We start from the raw sequence: 20,715 nt of genomic DNA, 5'->3' as shown, positions 1-20,715 counted from the left end.
TTTCATCCCTCCATACGGTGGCCTCCCCTTCTGGGACGCCGCTCCCCCTCCAACTTCATACAGTCTTGCTGCGGCCGCCAATCACTATACCCATCCCCACCTGCGCTGCAGAGGGAGGCACACGCCCGAGTCCTTCTCTAAGCCTGTCCCTTGTCTGGAGGGGCAGGTGCGGTGGGTTGTGTGCCACAGAGACCAGGACGATGGTGGCACACTCTCTTCTCTCTGTTCAGGAGAAACAAGGATGGGAGACCAGGGCTGCGGGTGGCCCTGCCTTCCACCTGGTGGAGATGTCTGAGAAAATAAAGCTGACACATGGACAGAAGCGCAAGCAGGACGTGGACAGAGACTGGGGACAATGACGAGCTTTGGGGATCTGGTCCCAATTCTAATGGACCTGGTTCCCACATTTCCTCTGATTCTGTAAATGACACCAGGATCTGGAAACAAACAAACAAAATCTCTCTTTCTGCTTAAGCTGGTCTGAGCTGTGTGTTAGCGCCCAGTCGCCAAGAATCCTAACAAAAACAAACACCCGTCAGGGTACGGCTGTCTCTTGAGTATTGCTTAATGCATGGCTGAAAAATATCCCCCCTATTAACTATTAAACGTCACGGTTTTTTTTCTCCTTTCCTTTTTAATTTTCAAGAGCTTTTTAAAAATATCCCACGTGGGGACATGTGCTGGATTACTAGAAAGTTCTTCAGCACACCCATGGGCAATGCCGGGGTGCAGCTTCTGGCTGGGCTTTAACTCTCGCAGGGCTGTTTCCCTGGCAGAGTAGCCTAACTGTTGTATAACCGTTCCACGAGAAAGGAGAAACTTAATCACCACTTGGTTTCTTTGTTGGAACTGCCAAAATGGCACCAGTTCAATGTTGCTGCCTATTAACGTTCTGTTCGGTGGCGTCCACATTTTTAAATAAAGTCAATACAGAAGACAGTCACCAAAAATCTGTCTGGATTTACGTAACACGCTTGTTCATTTCTATTTTTGTTGTCAGATGAAGTTTACATAAAAAGATGTTCTTAGCTTGCATGTTACCCAAGCTGTCTACGAAAATAAAGTTAGAAAAATCTTAAAGCCCCTTAATAGTTCATATTCTTATCAAAAACTAACAACAATAACAACAAGTCTGCCCTACAATACAGTGTGGGAAGTCCTTTTTGCATCTTGAAATCAGGACAGTTCTTTCCACGATGGGCCGGACCGCTGGGTTAAAGGTTTCTATGAGCCACCTTCCTATGAGATCAAGTGCAGAGCACGCTCTTGTGCTATAAGATGATTCACTACCGTCAAGGGGCACGAAGTGGAAACTGACAGCAAGATTACAAAATCCCGAAGTCTGTCCCCTCCGTGGCAGCACATTCGACTTGCTGGCCAAATTGTTACAGCTCATTTATGTGGAAGACAATGAATTGCTGGTCTAGTGTCTTATGTGGAAGACACTGTGCCAGCTGCCTCCTTTGCCAGTCCCGTTCACGTCGTGGTCTCTCGTTCATCATCCAGGTCAAACACCCCCATGCTCGGTGTATCGTGCCCACGTTCTCATCCGCGATTTCTCTACGGCCCAGACTATGCGCAGCACACCCCGAAACAATTCTATGCCTTCCTTTTTTTAGCTCTAAGGTTCCTACTCCTTTCTCTCACCATAATGTGATTTAATCCTTCCACTGTTCCACAAGTAACGTGTGCCAATTTACCCTAAACAAAAAACATAAAAAGCAGCACCTGGATTTATATGCCAGGGCCACCTGAGGCCTCTCAATTCCCCATGAGTTAACTCTTCTTGGATATGAGAGCTTTCTGCAGAAGAGAATCGAGAAAAAGTCCTAGTAGCTATAACTTGCAAATCCATAAAACGAAACAAAACAAAAAACAAAAACTTCCTGAGTATGAAAAAGCATCATTTCCAGCTGTCCTTCTAATAAATATCCTAAGTATTTAACATTGAGTGAGAAGCTGAGGGGACAGTAAACAACCCCAAAATTCAGAAGAACAGGACACTGCCACCTCCACCACCTCCAGGTGGGAGGCACAAGGAGGAGGCAGAGTTAACAGGGCTCGAAGGCTGAGACCAGTTGCAGAAGCTGAAACAGGCAGGTCTGCCCGGTTGCAATTAGATTAATGAAGGAGACACTAACCAGGCCAGAGAAAAATTGCTGGCTTCTCCTTTCCTCCTGCTCTCCAATTTTGCCAGAATTTCTTATTGTTCAGAACCAGCCAGAGGCCAGCCGACACCAGAGTTTGGGAACTGTGGCCTGTAGGGGGTCCACCTTTCTGCCATTCAAAGCAAAGGACAGGACAGATCTGACAGCAAACTGGCCAAGGACCAGCACAGGAACACTAGTAGGTCTGCAAAACCTACTGGGATTTGGGATATCAAAGGGCCAGCTACCGAGGAGAGGCAAACACAGGGATCAGAGCCCTGGCAAGTCAGACCAGACCTGGCTGGGAGGTGAGGCCCGGGAGCCAGAGCTGGGCCAGCCTCTGGTGTGGTCACAGTCACGTGACTCACCATGCCGGGGCCTCCTGCCGGCCTCCGGGCAGAGCCACGGGCATCTCATAGTTGTCAGGCAGAAATGAATGGCAAGCAGACGAAGAGAAGGGATACAGGAGAAGGCACAGTGACATATGACAATGTACAGATGAGGACACACACTGGAAAATACCAGAGATTACTGCCCAGAAGGGCCTGGTGGGAGAGGGGGTGGTCCAGGGGACTGCGGCCTTATCTACCTTATATTTCCTTTTTTTTTAAAGGGGGAATGTGAAATTTGATGTGCAATTTTAAAATACTTTTCTTTAGGGGGAAAAAAAAGAGCCGGCATAGGTACAGTTCCTCCTCCCACACAGGAAGCAGGAGCATTGGAGTTAAGAAGGCTTTGGAGGCAGAAGAGAAAGAAGCCAGGGCAGCCGGCCGCCCGGTGGAGAGAGCAGCGGCGTAATCGTTACTCTGAATGAGCCGACCGATTTCCCAGGAATGATCAGCTTTCTCTCTCTTCCATCCTCAAACGAAACTTTATATTTAAAACCAATTCAGCTTCTAATTGAGAGCAACCATGGTTACTGCCTCTCAAAAAATTGCTATTTTCAGAGAGTGTCACGGTTTCTCTGGAGTAGATTCAACAGTTTATTTCCAAGAAATGAGAAACAACATTTAATTGTGTTTGGCCAGTATAATAACCCACCATCGTTGCAGATGGGGGATCAAATTCAAGCGAATACTTCAGGGTTAAAAGTCCAAGTGACAGCACCTAGGACCAAAGCAGACCTCCTCTGGGAATGCGGAGGGATGTGACAGGCAGATAAATGGGCCAGTTTCCAATCGAGACACTAGACCAGCAATTCATTCTCTTCCTCAAATTACATCTGAGAACATAAGCTCTGGAAGCCCACTCTCTACTTTCAGATGCTACAGAGACCTGAAACTTTGAAACCTAAATGCCGCGCTCTGTTCTCTCTGGGCTCTTCATATACACGTGTTGACTGGCAAACTGACGACTGATGAAATGTATATTATTGTTACTTGCTGAGAAGTCCCCTCATTTCCTGATATCCGTAGATCATCACCTTATGATCGTGCAGCTGCCAGACATACGGTCTCTCCTCCTTCACGGGGAACAACAAAAAGGCCCAGGCAGAAAACTAACTACTCAGGCGGTGCCTGAGGCTTTTTGCCTGAGACAGATCAACCCCGGTCTGTAAGGGAGACTCGGCACATTGATGCTTTAATCACCCTGCCTCTAGCCCAGAAGGTGCTGGGGAGACCAGATGAGGTGGGAGGTGGGTAATTTTATTTTCCAACCATCTGTGCGTACAACATATGAAAACACAACAAAATCACCATATGGTGCTAAGCTTTAAATATGTCATCAGACATTGTATGAGTTTATGAAGAAACCAACTGGCAGCGTAGCCTTTTCTGATTCCTGAAAGAGAATAATTTATCTCTGGCTTCCAGCAGCCCCTGCTTAAACACCCAAACCTCAGGACTACCTTATTAATGCTATTATTAATTGGAAAATTACATCACAGTTTTTAAAGGGTTTTCTCATTGATCATCTCACATGCACCCTGCACCAAATCTGAGGTGGGAGACTGATCACTGCTGTTGACTAAAGCACCTCATGCCTGATCGACTCATCACCCCCAAACCACCACCTCTCCATTTATAAAGTCCGTGTGGAATCTACTTGTGTGTCCGTGGTCTGGTCAGTGTGTGTGACTCTAGCTTTCCCCAAGAGAACTGTGATGATTGTGGACACATCTCGTGAACTATGAGTGCATGGGAGACCCCAGTAATCCATCAGCAGGCTTGTCTCATGCCTCTTCTTTGCACAACTTATTTGCAAAAGCAACCTCGAACTCCCCAAATCATTATTCTCTCCCATTCTCAAACCCAAATTACAATCTATGGTCTGGCTGGGCTCACAAAATGCAAGGACAAACCATGAAGTGGGAGAAGATATTTGTGTTGCATTTAACTAACAAAGAATCGATAGTCTAGACTACATAAAAAACTCCTACAGAGCAACATGAAGAAGACAAACCACCCAGAAGGAATTTGGCAGATAATGTGAGCAAGCCAACACATGTCAGTTAAACAGATAATAAACATGAAAACATCTCAGCTTCGAGAGGACAGTACTCGAGAAAATGCAAATTAAAAACACAATTAGATGCCATTTCCTTATACCCAATTAGCAAAGATTAAAAAGTCTAACATTAATAAGTGTTGTCAAAGATGTAGGGAGGAAGAAATGTCATCATTGCTGACAGGTCTATCAATAGGCACCAACACTTCAAAAAACAATTTCTTACTATAAGATGTTGTAATAATGGGATTGCCCATACTCTGACCCAGCGACGCCACTTCTCCCACAGGCTGATGAGTCAGGTGCGAGGATGTTCCTTGGAACAAAATTTGAAACAACCTAAAACGCTAGCAATATGAAAATGAACGATTAGATAGTGTCATAATGACACAGCACTTATAAATGACAATGAATCAACTGACTCTAGAGACATAGGATAAATCTTGAAACAAAATACCGAGTGAAAAAATAGGTAGAATATTAAGATCTTTTTATATAAAATTAAAAATACACAACACTACATCTAAAGGTGCATATGTATGCTTAAACAAGAGAATATAGAGTAAAAGCATGAACACATGAAGGCTGGGATACACACAAACTCTGGGATTGTGAGTACTTTGAACTGGAGGACTGCAACCTCGCTGTGCAGGGGCAGAGCTGTATCTGTAACATTGAAAAAGGAAAAGCTAAGGCTAATGTGATTAAATGGTAATATCTATTACATCGAGACGGCAGGTCTGGGTATTTTCGATAATGCTCTCTGTACCTCTGTGTTGGAAATGTTCATAATTTTTAAGAATGTCATATTTAAACCAAAGGGGACAGATGAGACTACTGTTGATGTAGGAAACGTCCAAACCTGCAGAGAATTTTAATGAGTTTATTTGAGCCAAACTGACGACAATTGCCGGAAAGCAAAATCACAACGGATTAAGAAAAATGAGAAAATGCTCCAGAGAATGGCAGTTCTGCAGCTTATTTTATACATTAGAATCAAAGGAGGAGACGTCAGGAGGTTCACTGGTGGTAGATTAAGGGGGCGGGAGAAAGCAAAGCGGGGACATCTCTGGGAGTGGATAAAAGTAAAATGGAGGGACACATACTTCTTTAACATTGGCAGGTACAAAAGAGTTAATAATGAACATTTACAGCACACGGAGATGGGGGTGGGGGCCGAGGTAACCATGAGGGGTTCGGGAGTCTGTGCTCTAGGCCAGAGGGGTCTGGAAGAAGGGATTATTCTGACATCCAACAGTGTGTTATCTTAGATGCAAAAAGACAATAGACAGGCTCACTTAAGGTAAAGAATGACCTTCGTCAAGAAAGCTGCAAGCCCCAGGATGTGACCACCTTCCACGACCTGCTTTTGGTTAGAAAATTTTATGTTCAGACGTGAAGTAACCTCTGTGGTTACTTTCAGTCTCTGAGTTTGTAAGGTCCACCATGCTGGCCTCCCCTGAACTTGTCTGGTTAGTATGTGGCCTTTTTTCCCCATCCACACTACCTAGGAAGAGTGGATAGAGAAATAAAGGGGAAGGCAGTCCAGAACAGAATTTAAGGCAGAGTGGACAAACTCACTGAAAACACAGCTTAAAAGGAATGCAGAAACCAGATCCAAATAGCCCTCTATCCATTAAAGAAACTATAATTTGTAATTTTAAAACCTCCCGGGTCCCATCACTGGCGAATGCTATTAAACAATAAAGGAAGAAATACCAACAATCTACGATGCTTTCAGGAGACAGGAAGTGAACATTTCCTAGCTTGTTTTACGAGGCCAGCATAACCCTGATATCGAAACCAAACACATTACAAGAAAAGAAAATTACAGATCGGTATCTCTCCCGCACGTAGGGATATTAACGAACTGAATACAGCAATAGATACACTAAAAAAATACATCATGGCCGCATGAAATTTGTCCTAGGAACACAAAGTTGGTTTAATATTTAAAAACTCAATCAACATAATACATCACATTAACGGATTAAAGAAGAAAAACCATATTTCATCTCAGAAAGATGACAGATGCAGAAAAGGCATTTGGCAAAAATCAACACCCATTCATCCTAAAAATTCTCCGCAAACCAGGGACAAAGGGGAACTTTCTCAACCAGATAGATAAAGTGCATAAATGGAGTGAAGCAGGAAAAACCCGTGGAGTAAATTGGGAGGAAGAAGCCAACATGCAGGAGAAAAACCGAGCAGGTGGAGTCTCATGACAAGAGAGCGGAGTGTTCAAAAAAGAGGAAATGGTCCGCTGTATTACATGTCACCGAGAGGGAGAAAGACAGGCCAGAGACACACCCATGGAGGTGGCTGAGGCCTTAACACAGCAGACTTGGTGCATGGGTCACGCCCATATTTTTTACTTCCCGTAAAACTGTTCTTAGTGTATCTTAGAATTACCTCACAGATCTCTAATTGAGAACAAAGCAAACCAATCGATGAATTAACAAGTTATAGAAAACGGCAAAGCTTGCTGAATGTTTCTTGGGCCTACTGATTTTGAACCAATCCCGCATGAATACCAAGGGACTACAGATAAATTTGGGGAGACTTAAAAGTTATACTTGGATTTTCAGCTACTTTGGGGTGGTGCCCATGCCCCGAACCCCCATGTTGTTCAAGGATCAACTGTATTTCTATTTAACACAGCAGAAAGCCCAATGTTTAGAATAAAGCTGGTCCTCAGTGACTATTTCTTGAATGAATCAAGCAATACATGTGTCAGGCCCTGTTACTCCAGATTAGCTACGCCTTCTCTCCTTAGAGTGAAGATCGTTGAACATTGAACTTGACCTGAATCCAATGCTGCTTACTCTGGGACCAGTCTGACATTGGGGAAGAAGGATTTTAAAACAGGAGGACGCTCGACGGGCTTGCAGAATGTTGACAATTACACTGAGATTTCCGTTTCTCTTTTGCCACGTCACTTAAAAATGGCAGGACACGTTTTCACCAAATTTGGCACTTATATTTGGGATGATCCGACTTAAACATGGGCTGTGAAAATTAACAAGAAATTAATTTCAGGGAAACCTGGAGAATACCCCCAAAAGATAGCTTAATTATCTTAAACAGAGCAATCGAAACTTAGGAACGAAGACACCAGAAACCAAACAACGAATAGCGGTTTCAGGCACAAGTCGATGGATAGATAACACAGGCTGCAGGCAATGATGTGCGGTCAAGCTGCTTCTCAGAAGGCAGAAGAGCACAGGGATTCGCTTATTAAATGGTGCCCAATGACTTTTCAGAGTAAATCAGATCACGACAAATAATAATCGCAGTTCCACTTATCAAGGGATTATTATGTGCCAGACACATGCACTAACTCATTCAACCTGCACGACGACCCCGTGATGGAAGAATTATTGTCATCTCTATTTTAAAGATGAGGAAGGTGGGATTCAGACACGTTAAAACATGTGCAGTGTCACCCAGCTAGAAAGTGGTAGAACAGGATTTAAACCTAGGTTGTCCAACTCCTGGATCCAGCCTGACCTTGGGCCTCTGTTCCTGCAGGTGGCTCCACTTAGTCTTTGGGCCTGAGCTGCCTGGAAGGATCCCAGTACCTCTGGGCCTGGGGCTCTGCCTTGGGCCTTCTCTGTAATGTCTCATCCATCCCAGGGAGGTAGAATCCTCACCAATACCTCCTCAGCCACCTAACAGGCTTCCCTGCACTGCATCAGAAATGTACAGTTTTGCCATAAAAGCTTAATCTTCACAGATTTGCCTGCACTCACTAATTATCCAAAAATAAGTAGGCATAAGTAAAAAAAATATGATAAATCTAGTTGAAGAACCACAGAGAAATGATTATACTTTAGGCAAAGAGCCAGTTCCATCCCACACCTCCTCTTTCTGATAAACACAGCAGGATGATGGAAAGCAATGTCTGGGGAAAAGAACATCCGACATAAACCAGGGAGACAAACACCTTTGGCCATCTTAAATTACAACACGAACCTCTGAAACTGGTTGTCGAAAGAGTTAATAAAACTCTTCAAGTGACAAAGAGACATTATAACTTGACTTCCTTTTTAGGAATGCTTCTTGCTGCGTCAGTTCGGCATAAATTTTCAAACCAACTGTGACAAGGATGCACTTATCTTCCTAAAAGAAAAGCTTTACGAAGAACTGGAAGGTGGCGGCTACCATGTGTACAGGCCCTGCCAGGTTAATAATAGCCCGTGGGAGAGCCGGTTAATGTCTAACTATTGGCTTGCCGGAGGAAAAAGCCTTGATTTGTAGTGTTTGCTGATTTCCATGGTGTAAATACTCCCAACACGCTGGGTTTCAAGCTACTAAGGTGACTAATAAACACAAAGTTGGGCAGAGAGCATGCTGGGCTCTCAAGAGCTGGTGCGAGCGGGCTCCAGGCAGCGCTAATGTTTACTGGTTACTATTATGTGCCAGGTACGTGCCAAGTGCTTCGAAGTCATCCTCTTTGAATCTTTGTGACAGGCCAGTGGACAGGTACCATTTTATCTCCACTTTACAGATGAGAGAAAACTGTCTTAAAAAGGTTAAGTAAGTAACGAGTCAAAGGTCACATGGCTTGGATCCCAGACATCTGGTCCAAGGGTTTCAGCCCCATTTCGATCCTGCCTCTCTGTAAGCAGTTAAAGGAGGTACTATGATTATTCCCACCTCATCTGACAGATTGTGTGTCGCTAAGACTGAAGAGCAGGCTCTGGGGTAACTGGCAGTGGGGTGGCGAGGTGTCTTTCTCCTTCCTCCTCACCCTTTCAGATCCACGTCAGATGGTCCCTCTTCAGTGAAGCCTTTCCTGACTCCCCCAGAGTTGTGACTCCCCAAATATTTTTTCTTATAAAAATTTTACTTTTCGCATGATGAAATCAATACATGCTCATTAGAGAATACGGAAAATATCAAATACAAAGAGAAAAATCTCTGGTGGCCCCAACTCCTACTCACAGCATTTAATCCATATTTATACTATTAGATTCATCCCCTGTCCAGTGAGTATCTATTTATGTGTTTCACCCCCACCAGACTGTGAACTCCTCCTGGGGAGATACCATGCGTTACCCACACTTTTTTTGTAGCCACTTTCCCCCCACGCCCTACCCCATCTCCATCCCTAGCAGAACATCCGACGCATGGCTGCCCCCCTAAGTAATCTAGGTGCTTAAACATCTTCCAATTCCAATTCATAAAAGGAAATGCTGAGCTTTTCACGTTATCTTCGTTCTGTCCTCATCTTAACTAAAATCAGTTTTCTCCATTTGCCTTGAACACATATGACGAAGGGCTGTTCTCGAAGGCACCTTCCCTTACCTGCATGCCTCTCATCCTCTGGAAGTGTGCAATGGTGTCGCTGATGGTGTACACACGCATGTGGCCCATGTGCAGCTTGCCAGAAGGATAAGGGAACATGGAAAGCATGTAAAACTTGGGCTTTGATGTCTAGGGAAGAATGACCGAGAATGACATTGAGTATTTATTAAGCATTTACTGAGAACCCCGCGTGCACAAAATATCTGGCATGTTACTCAAAGTAATTTATTTTTAAGTTTCCTTTTTTAAAAACTGTTCCCATCAATGTAAACTGACAAAAATGTCAAAAACCAAAATTCAAAGCCCTGGTTTGAGCTAAAGAATCGTGTTGAACAACCTCAAAGTGCTAATTACCCACATAGATTTTTAATCTTTTTTTTTCTCTTTTAAAAGCTTCTTTCTAGGTCTCAAAGAACTATGTGTTTGTCCAAATGAAGCTCTAGCACAGATCCATGTTAATTCAAGGAAGCAATAGTGAGTCACACAGATGTGACATGTCTACACGCAGAGCCCCTTCCGAAATCCCCGTAGCCGCATTCAGACGTGAGTTCAGCAGCAAGTCCGGGGCCCTAAGTCACCGGTTTGGGTCCTGGGTTTCTCTGCTATATTGTGAGCTTAACTTTCAGGAGCATAGTTGAAATGGGAAGGTAAGGAGAGAAATCTCAGCCAACCAAGGGAGAAGGCTGCTGTTTCTGGGGTGGCCTAAGGCCGCCTCAGGCCGGGTTACATAACCCTCCAGCTGCCAGGGAGCACCTTCAACACGAGGAACACAGGAAAAAGGTACCTGCACCCCAACAGAATGAACACAGGGGAGGAAGTCCTTATGGGAACGCTGACTAATGTTCTTCTACCAGTAAAATGGTGAATGTCGTCACAAGCTCGTGCACATGAGGGAATAAGGCACCAAAGGAAATTTAACTGATTCCTTATGGGGGACCTGTTGTTCAAGAGCAGGGACTGGATTTCAATCATTCCCTTCCCCAAGCCCCACCCCCTGGCCGTCCCCAGGAGTTTAATAACTGTCGGATGAATATTTGTTGGCCTTTATGCTCCCAAAGCCTGCTACCTGGCACTTATTACTGAGGGCATTTTTCCCAGAAAACGTCACAAGTCCTGTCCAGGTGATAGTAATGTTCCCCCCTGCCCAGCCTTAAATCTCCTCGTCAGGGCGAAGGGGCTCCCCTAAAGAAAGGAGGAGCAAGAGGTAACAAGAGGTCACTGCTTCTGTTCAGTCACTCTGGGCCAGAACCGTGTGACATCATCACTATTTTATTTCTGCCTTCGGTTTTTCTCTCTTTGTCCTCCCTCCCTTCCTAGAGAGCCATTAGAGTTCTTTAAACTCTGCTTCCCCGTAAGTAATGAAAACTGACACAAAACAGAATATTCATAACAGTTCTTCTGTGTATGTGTTGGGGGGGGTGTTATGTTTTTTTGCTAAGTATTTGCATGACTGATAATTGACACAGCCGACTGTAATGAGGGGAGCAAAAGAAACCAGAAATCAGATTCTTTCCAAATCATTTGACCCCTTGCTGTAAACCTACTTCGGCAAAGAAGTTAAACGAACTTTTAACACAGCCACAAACACGTAGCAAAACAGACTAGAGTAGAACTTTTCTCTGTCCTGCCATTCTCTACAAATTACCACTGAGCAGGAGAAAAGCTGCCTGAAGGAAGAAAAGGGAAAAGGGAATAAATGAGGAGTCTGGAGCTAATCTACACAAACTAGAAAATCCTGAAATGCTGAAGTGACAACTGCTATTGATTTAGATAAATGGATGGAGGCAGCACGTCGACCACGCACTTTAATTGGAAACCGGGGATCCGTAACTCTCAAGAAAGCCACAACTCTCAGGATTGTGAGAGAGGGTCTGAGGTTCAAGAGTCGGTGGGGACTCAGGACTTACTGTCTTTAAGAAGACAAGTGACAGAGCTTGTAAACAAGTCTCTCAAAGGAAGTGCAAGACCTCATTCTGTTATTTGGAGCGGAGTCAAAAATAAGCAAACTATCCACTCTATTCATTTTTAGGGACATGGGAAAACCGCTGTCACAGATCTTTAGGACCCTCCCCCCCCCACCCCACGAAATAACAAGAAAATTCTCAATATAAAGTATTTCTAGTTTTTCATTTTAAAATTTTTACTTTCAACTATTTTTCTTTTATTATAATCACCTTGTTTTTATTAGTAATGTAGTTTTGATATTATGTTTATTTAACAGCTCCTAACATTTTCCACATATAACTAATTCATTAGCATCTCTTTTTTGTAGATCTGTCCAACAAAGATTAAATTTATGTAAAATCGAGTGATTTATTATAGCTAAGCCAAACTCCAAAACTGAGTTTATGAAAGACATATAGAAAAGTACTGCTAGCAAGTCTTTAATATTCATGAATATTTTTGTTTATTGCTGCCTGCCCCTGCCTTTTGCTTTGTGTGGATTAAGTCATTTTCCTCTGTGACAATGAAATGTGTTCTATCTTCTGTGGGTGGAAAGAAAAGGAGGAATTATGGGAGTTTATGTTATAACCAAGCAGGAACCTGATTGAAAGGGAAATTTTTATAATTATATAAGAGCGAAGGAATTTAAGCCTTGAAAAGAAATTCTAACTGTAGGTAACAGGAAAGGATGGTCTTTATAACTGGGTCCTATTACTTTTGCCCGGAGGATGGCAGAGAGCAGGTGCACTCCGTAGGAGCCTGGAGCCCTAGTTCTGGTCCTAGCTTTGCCACTGGCTGTGAGACCGTAGGCAAATTCCTTTGCCTTTCTGGACTAAGTTTACAATCTGTAAATCAAAGATGAGGCAAAAGAAGGTTGTGTGGTGGTGGAGGGAGGCGTGAGCTCAGGAAACAAACAAGGGGGATCAAAGGTGTCTGGGTGTGAATCCTGGCTCTGCCACAGGTTAGTTGTGCATCTCGACAAATTGTCAAAACCCCTTCTGAGCCTCAGTTTTCTTATCCCCAAAATGAGGATAATAATTCCTACCCTCAGGATTGTTTCAGGCTTAAATGAGATAATAAATGAACAGATGGTGCCTGACACATAGCAAAAGGCTCATTAAATGGAAATTCTTTTAATGATGATAATTATGATGATGATGGCAAAATATTCCACTTCTTAGAAACTCATTTGGGTGGATTTCAAATGTATCTAATTCCAGAGGGAGGTCGATTATCAATGCTTCAAAATCCACCAGCATCCAGTCATATTCCCAGTCCCTGACAAAGACACACCCACATTTTTATGCTCTTGTACCTTTCATTTATATAACACTTCAGTTTATAAAATGTGTTCGGTCACATTTTCTCATTTGACTTGCAAAACAATTCTGTGAGATAACGCGAGCAATGTGAGGGTCAAGGTTAATGATGTTGCCAAGTTCACACTGATTTGGGGGGCTGAGCCAGTATTTTACTGCCTGGGCTCCAGACTCCTCAATAGGTGCTCTCTCCACTGCAACATTTCCTGGTTCAGATTTGACAAAGCGCCACCAGGGGCTCACGGACAATAACCCTAAAGCTATTTACCCAATTATTGAAACTGTTTGTTTTGATCCGTTTAATTTTTAAAAAAACATAGGCTTAAGAAGAATGATGAGATGTCACAAAATCAATAAGCTACAACTTCAAAATGTTTGGAAGTCACTAAATTATAATCTAAACCAAAAGAAAAAGAAGAGAAAAAAAGCTAATTTTATGCTCCTTATTCAGAATATAAACTGTTCCCGAAGGTTTGTTTCCAAAATGCATTTAGTTAGATTAGTCTGATCATGTCGCCATGAAGGCTTTTCACTTCCTAATGAGTAAAAGTCGAGCTTTCATTGTATAATTATGTATTACAGTCAAGCCTTCTTTTTTATCATTTCACTTATTATACACTCCATCTCTCCCAATACCAGATTTTCTTACCAGCAGTGATGGTTAATGCACCTAAGCCTGATCCCCAGCAGGCTAGCCTCCCAGAGGAGTCAGCCTCCAGCAGAGCGCTCCACAGCAACTAGCTACAGCCAAGCACTTCAGACAATTCAGGTAGAGCAGTGAGCTGGTACATACCGACTAGAAGCCAAGGGTACACTAACTCATACAGCTGCTACTGCAAGCTAGGACCCCAGCCCCAGACCACACCACGAAAGGGCTGGTACCTCCTAAACCATGATGCACAGGTGGTAGAACAGGGTTGGAAGTCAAGGCCATGTCAGGGGAGAGGCAGGTACTTCTCAGAATATGCAGCTTCAAAGTTCCACGACTGAGGGGCCCAGGATTCTCTCCTGGAGTCTCGTATCTGACCCTGCCAGATCCCTCTGTGAGGCCCAACTATACAATGGACCACGAAGGACCCCACACCTGCTATGGCTCCTGTCTTGACGAGCTTCCCCAGTAAATACTGCCCAAGAATACCCAGCGTGGCACTGTCTGCGTGCCCATGATGTGCTCACATACCACACGGAAACTCTTCTAAGCACTATCCTTGTTTGATCTCATTTTACCCCTCACAAGTATCCTAGGTAGCAGCAGGCACTATTATTATCACTGTCCATTTCAGATAAGAAAACTGAAGCACAGAGAGATTCGATCATTTGGATCAAGGTCACATACTTCATAACTTATTTGAACGGGGCAGTCTGACCCGAGTCCCAGCCCTTAACCCCTCTTCTCTCTTCTCTACCCTTTCAGAATCTCTCGAAATACTCACATCAGCTTCTGAAATTTTGGAGGCCTGTTCTTTTATTCGTTGATGCCACCATTTCTCGACATCCTTTCTTGTCTGCAATGTATACTCTTTCGTCCACTTTCCCGTGGCACTGTAAATACCTCTTGTACATCCTAGAATCGCCCTCCTTCCCCAGTTGATGACATCTGTCCCACCATTTAGCTGCCTTTTCAGAAGAGAGGCATAGAAACCCAGTCTCTGCCAAGCAGAAGCCATTCTTCAGAAGGTGGGATGGCCCTGAAAAAGAAGGCACAAAGCGCATTGGTGAGCCGCCCAGAAGAACCCTCTCTGTCCATTCAGCACAAACCAGTGTTCCCTGCCGGTTCATACGCTTTCTTCTTATTCTTTTGATGATTTCTTTCCCTGAAGGCATTTGGGTACGCCCAAAACAAAGTGTACGAGAATGTACCTGGGAAAATTAATCTTAAATAAAAAGTTTTGTGACTCCCCAAAATACAGACCTGGGCTTCTGCAACTACTAATTCTCTGTAGGACCTCAGACAAATTAATTTCCTGTCTGGAACCTCAGCTTCTCCTTAAGATGAGGGGGTAAACCCAAATGGTCTCTAAGAACCGTCGAGCACTGACATGCTGTGGCAATGATCTGTGGGCCAGAGATGCACTGGAAGGCCTTTAACTGACTACAAACCCCTAGCCCAAGCAGCAAAGATCAGGGACCAAATGGGGTAGGGGAACGGTGTGGGAGAGAAACTTGAGTACAAACTTATGTGTACACGTGCGTTTTTCTGGGAAAGGGTCCAGAGCTATCGACGCGGTTTATGGCTCAAAGATCTGAAGACCTGCATCTAGGAGACTTCCCAGTACGGAAAATCCACGACTCTGAGACCACCTAACCCAGTCCGCACTTTCCTAGCCTGCTCCCACCAAGTCGGAACCTCCCGATCAGGGAGGGAGAAGATTGGGCCTCGTCTCTCGTCCCCCTGAGCCCGTCAGAGGTTTACCTGCTCACAGGATCTAGCCTGCGGCTCCTTACGCCTCGGTTCCGACCTTAGGCGAACACGGCCCGACCAGGCACCATGGTTGCCGCCATGTTGGCAGAACAACAACTTTATTGATAGCAACCGTCACGGACACAGACAAGCGGAGGCGGAGCCCAGGAGCGCACAGTAACGCCGGGACCATCTCCCGGCAGCCCGTAGGGTGAGGGCGTCTGCGCGGCGGCTCCGGGCTCCGCCCCCTCGGTCCTGGGACCGTCCCCCCGCCCCAAGCCCCGCCCCTTGGCCTACTCCTCTGTCCCGCATCTGGCGTCGCCGCGACCCTAGACACCTGGAGGGATGAGGCAGTTAAATTCTTACAATTGCTGCAGACATGTGAGAACCATTAATTTAGTGGCCCCAAAGTGAACTAGGCGGCAGGTGGTATAAAGAGCGCTGGGGAGCCACGAGGTCAGAGTTCGAATGCCGGAGTAGCTACAGCCCCCTACCCGGTTTGGGTGGGTCTCTCAACCTCTTGATTCCTAAAAGCATCTTCTTCCACCGTATTCCGTGATCTAGCCTTGTGAGGGGAATGATTTGGCCAAGACTGGAGGTGAAGTGTGCTTTCCTCACCTGATACGTGGGCTGGGAGTCAGGAAAGCCTGATGCCTGACCGCCCGCTATCCTAGAGGTGTTCGTTTCCCACCCTGAACCCCCGCCCTCTTGCTGTAAATAACTGTTTCTTGCTGTAAATAAGTCAATGAATCAATGAATGAATTGCAAAAGACCCGTGGTGTTAACGTATAATTTTCAAAAAAGGTAAAACCCGTTAAAAGGAGATTTTGAAGGACACGTGGGCAATCAGGAATACTGAAACGAATTTTCTAATTGTGCAAAAGCGATTGATAACCTATAGGAAAAGAAAAAGTAATGTTTGGGCGACATCTTTTCCTACAGGGCTGAAATCAATTGTACCTCTATTAAACCTCTATTAAACGTCCTATTACTATCTATATTCCATATCGTAACTTCTAGTGTTACAGAGAACTGAGTAAAAGACAAGCAAAAGCACCCACCCCTATAGCACCAGGTAATCCCAGACCTGCACTCCACCCAAAGAACACACAGGGAGGGTAAACTCTTTTGCCAATTTCCAAATCTTTAACAAAGTGTCCCGACATTTCTAATCCAAATGGTTTGTTATTCAAAGTGCAATCTCTAGACCAGAATCAGTCTTACCTATACGAACTGGCCAGAAATGTAGCATTTCAAGCCCCGCCCCAGACCTGCTGAATCAGACTGCATTTTCACAAAATCCCTGGAGAATTCTCAGGCACATTGAAGTTTGAGACTCATCATCTTAAAATGTGAGTTAGAAAGCATCTGGAGAACACTCTAGACCAGCCCACTCGTTTTACAGATGAATAAACTGAAGCCCAGCGAAGCTGACTGTCTAACTCAAGATCATAGCAAGTTAGTAAAAGCTTTGGTATTCAGAAAGAGGTCTCTAGCCTACTAGAATAGTACCCTCTCCAAACTGCAGAATGAAAGATCCAATCCTCTTGGTGAGAACACCGAGGCCCAGAGATTGTATATAGCTTGCCTAAATTGATGGCAGAATCAGGATTCCAATTCAGATCTCCTAATATCTCTGCCACTGAAACGGATGCTTAATTTAAAGTGATACCATGGAAGCATTGACTCATTAATACACCACACTTCAAGTCATTTAACCTCCAGGTACACCGTGCTGCAACCATGTATAACTAGAGTGCCCTTTCTCTAATTTACCCAAAATACTAAATTCTAAGTAGCCTTTATCCTTATTTTGGTTCAAAATCTCTTTCTTCTTATGAATTAAAGTTAACATTGACATTTCTAGGAGATTATTTCAAATGGAATTTTTTAAAAAGTCAGTTACTTTACTGGAAAGTTGCTATTTTTACATCAAAGAAGACAGCAGCATGAAAGTAAATCCCTTTCACTCTTAAAGAGCTTGCTGCAAAGATACATTATTAAATGAAAGAGACAAGTTGCTGGACTGTGTAGAAAGTTATCCCATTTTTAATTTTTAAAAGGAAAGAAAATAAAAAATACATTTGTTAGTGTAAGTAATGGAAAAAAATCCTGAAAAATATGCTCCAAACTATTTCCAGTGATGATCTCTAGCTCCAGTGGGGTCCTATGGGTCTTTCTCTGCCTGATAGGTTTCTGTGTTCCTTCTGATTTTTTTTATTAGCTTGTGTGGTAGGCTGAATAACGGCCGCCAAAGATATCTAGGTTCTAATCCATGAAACTTGTAAATGACACCTTATATGGCAAAAGAGATTCAGGTGTGATTCAGTTAAGAATCCTGAGATTATCCTGGTGGGCCCGAATGCAATCTGGTGTCCTTATCAAAGAGAGGCAGAAGGGAATTTGAGATGGAAGAGGCAATGTGACCATTTTAACAAATGTCATGGATAATTTTTCTTTAACAGTTCTTGCTGACCTGGCAGTTAAGCCTCTCACTGATGGGCCAAAAGACTCATGATCTCTGCATATATCAGAGAGGTCAGTAACAAAGAAAATGGGACTAGATGCCCTTCTGAAAGTTGCCACAAAGCAGTCTTGGCCTTGAGTGGCCTGGAGGGAAATCAGTATTTTCCTAGGATCCTGATATTAAAAAGCCCCATTCCTTCCAGGGTATAAACTTTGCTGAAAGTGACCTCTTTCGTTGACTTAAACTTTTAGTTTTTTCTCCTACCCCCAAATGACTTATAGTTCTTGAATGTATATTAAAAAGCACACTTGGAGTAACTCAAACCACAATTACACTTGGACACAGAGACAGACCTTGGGATTAAGCTTCTGATCTGTTCATTACAGGAAAAGGGAAAATCCTTTCCATTGTCGAAAATCTTCTTAGGCCTTGCAATTGCTTCTAGAAAAAAGATAATCCTATTTGAAGAAATACCAAATGTATAAAACAGTTTTGAATCACATTTGACCTGAAGATATTCAGAATTCATTATTGTTAGTCTGAGTGAGCTCTAAGTAACATATATTCACTTGCACATGTATGAAGTGTATTTGCCTATCTTTTGGTGGCATCTGCAATTTTAATAAACATGAATAAGACCTTATCGTTCTTACATCTCTGCCATTAATTTGACATTTCTTCATACAACTTTTTGGCACCTCTTGTATTTCCTGTAGAGTTAATTAGTCCTTGAATTTATGGGCATGTGTCTTCTCTTCCCATGTAGACAATAAATTAAGTCAATGGTTACACTCCTCTGGTGTTCGATGAGCAGTATAGTTTTATATACAGGGGAGAGAAAATCGTGTGTCACTGCTTAGTGTTCTCCAGCCCAAATTATATAGCATACAAATACAACGAGGGCCTCAGTTTCCTATTCTGCCCTGTTCGTGAGGTGTGGGGATGGTGTGTGGAAAGAATTTAACAAATGCCAGTCGCATGGAGGGAGCTTAGGAATTGGTAGGCTGATAGTCATGGTAGCAATGATGTCACTGCCCTACAATGTCCTGGAAGGATTTGTCAGCTAGTCTTTCACCTGACAGTGGCTGGTGACAAACACACCCCTAGTAGAGAGGACGCCAAACCTACTGTACTTTTCTTACTAGTCACTTTCAGGACAGTCAGGATCTGTGTCTGAGGAGCATCCTAGAGTCCCTTCTTTCTAGCCACTTCTCTCCTCTCCCTCCTCCATCTCTGTGGTCTTTACCCTTCAGGTCCCTCCCCCTCCCTCACAGACAAATTATGTAGCGGACAAATACAGACAAATACAGCACAACTTTGGTTTCCTATAAGACAAGCCAGCCCTTCTCTTTCTAATATGAATTGCCTTTCATAGTAGAACCTCACATTCTTATGCCGAATGGTGAGATGAGATGAGAAGAATAAGACGATGAGAAGAATAAAGGAGGAGAAGGGACTGAAAATTCTGGCTGGGCAAACAATAGCAACAACAACAATCACCATCCGCATCGCTGTCACCAATTTCATCACCTAAGTTCTCTACCTGGAGCCCGAGGGAAAGCGGGGAGGGAGGGAGAAAAAAGAAAAAGAAGCTAAGCCGAGTTCAAGGGCTTTTTCTCTTCTTTCTCCACGGAAGGAATAGGAGACAGAGGAAGACAAGAAAGAGAAAGAGGAGGAGGGGAAGGAGGAGGAGACAATGTAGAAGAGGGAGACGGAGCAGTCTTGGGATGGGGCGGGCAATGAGATATCGTCCCCGGCCCTCGGCTCAGCGCAGGGAAATGCTAGAGTCCACCAAGGGCTAAACACAGAAGGTGATCACCACAACGCAGTTTATCAGTCAATCGGACTGTTCCGTAGCCATTTAACCCTGTCCCCAGAAAGACAAGGATGCTAACAGCACTCTATCATAGAACCCTTGTCATAGTCCAGGTACTGTGCCGAGCTGAGTGGCAGCAAGCAAGCTGTTTCACCTCCGTAAGCCTCAGGCTCCACACCCGTAAAGGGGATCGGAGCAGGACCTATCTCATAGATTCGTTGTAAGGATTAAGTGTTGTAGTTGACCCAGCGCCTCGTACAATGTCCTTGGTATTGTCCCTGCCAGGAGGTGTGGGGGGAGGGGAAGGCAAGGAAACCTATCTAGTGTGCAGATCCAGTGAAGGTGGAGGCTGTTGAGTGCCGATAAATTGCAAAGAGCTATGCATTCAGGACTTTTCTTCTGCTTCAGTCCCCACATCATTTACGAGGTACGGGACAGGGACATTGCTCAGGTTAGTTGAACCTCTGCTTCTCACAGATGTACATGCGTATGATTCATCCAGCGATCAGAAAGTCTGGGGTGGGCCTGAGACTCTGCATCTCTAACAGGCTCCCAGGAGAGGCCGGTGGTGCCGGCCCCTTGACCGCACTGTGAGGAGCAAAGAGCTAACGGATAGCTCCGGTGTGACAGATTCGACTGCGACATAGAAATAAAGACAAGATACAAGACCACCAGTTTACTTGCCGACACTTACTTAGTCTGTTCATTTGGGGGGCAAGAGCCCATCTGAATAAGAGGGAAGCTTGAATAATTAAACTTCAATCCGACACTTACTTAGTCTGTTCATTTGGGGGGCAAGGGCCCATCTGGATAAGTGGGAAGCTTGAATAATTAAACTTTAATTAGGAAGGAAGGAAGGGGGT

General features: G+C 44.1%; 1 protein-coding gene across 3 annotated transcripts in view; it reads right to left on the bottom strand.

The window, feature by feature from the left end:
- LARS2 (leucyl-tRNA synthetase 2, mitochondrial) overlaps positions 1-15,721 on the bottom strand; it is a 123,524-nt gene extending 107,803 nt beyond the window's left edge. For 2 of the 3 annotated variants that reach the window (XM_015591742.2, XM_006914855.3), the window contains exons 1-3: positions 15,582-15,721; positions 14,602-14,856; positions 9,906-10,034 (exon numbers count right to left, since the gene is read on the bottom strand). In XM_015591742.2, coding sequence (XP_015447228.1) covers positions 9,906-10,034; positions 14,602-14,835 — 363 coding nt within the window. In that variant the 5' untranslated portion in view covers positions 14,836-14,856; positions 15,582-15,721. The remainder of the gene's footprint in view (positions 1-9,905; positions 10,035-14,601; positions 14,857-15,581) is intronic. The other variant, XM_015591743.2, reaches the window with a different exon arrangement.
- Positions 15,722-20,715: the final 4,994 nt, after the last annotated feature.

This window comes from Pteropus alecto, unplaced genomic scaffold (genome assembly GCF_000325575.1).
Source record: "Pteropus alecto unplaced genomic scaffold, ASM32557v1 scaffold156, whole genome shotgun sequence".
NCBI lineage: Eukaryota > Metazoa > Chordata > Mammalia > Chiroptera > Pteropodidae > Pteropus > Pteropus alecto.
Note: the sequence above shows the minus strand (reverse complement) of the source record. Positions and strands in the feature narration are given on the sequence as shown.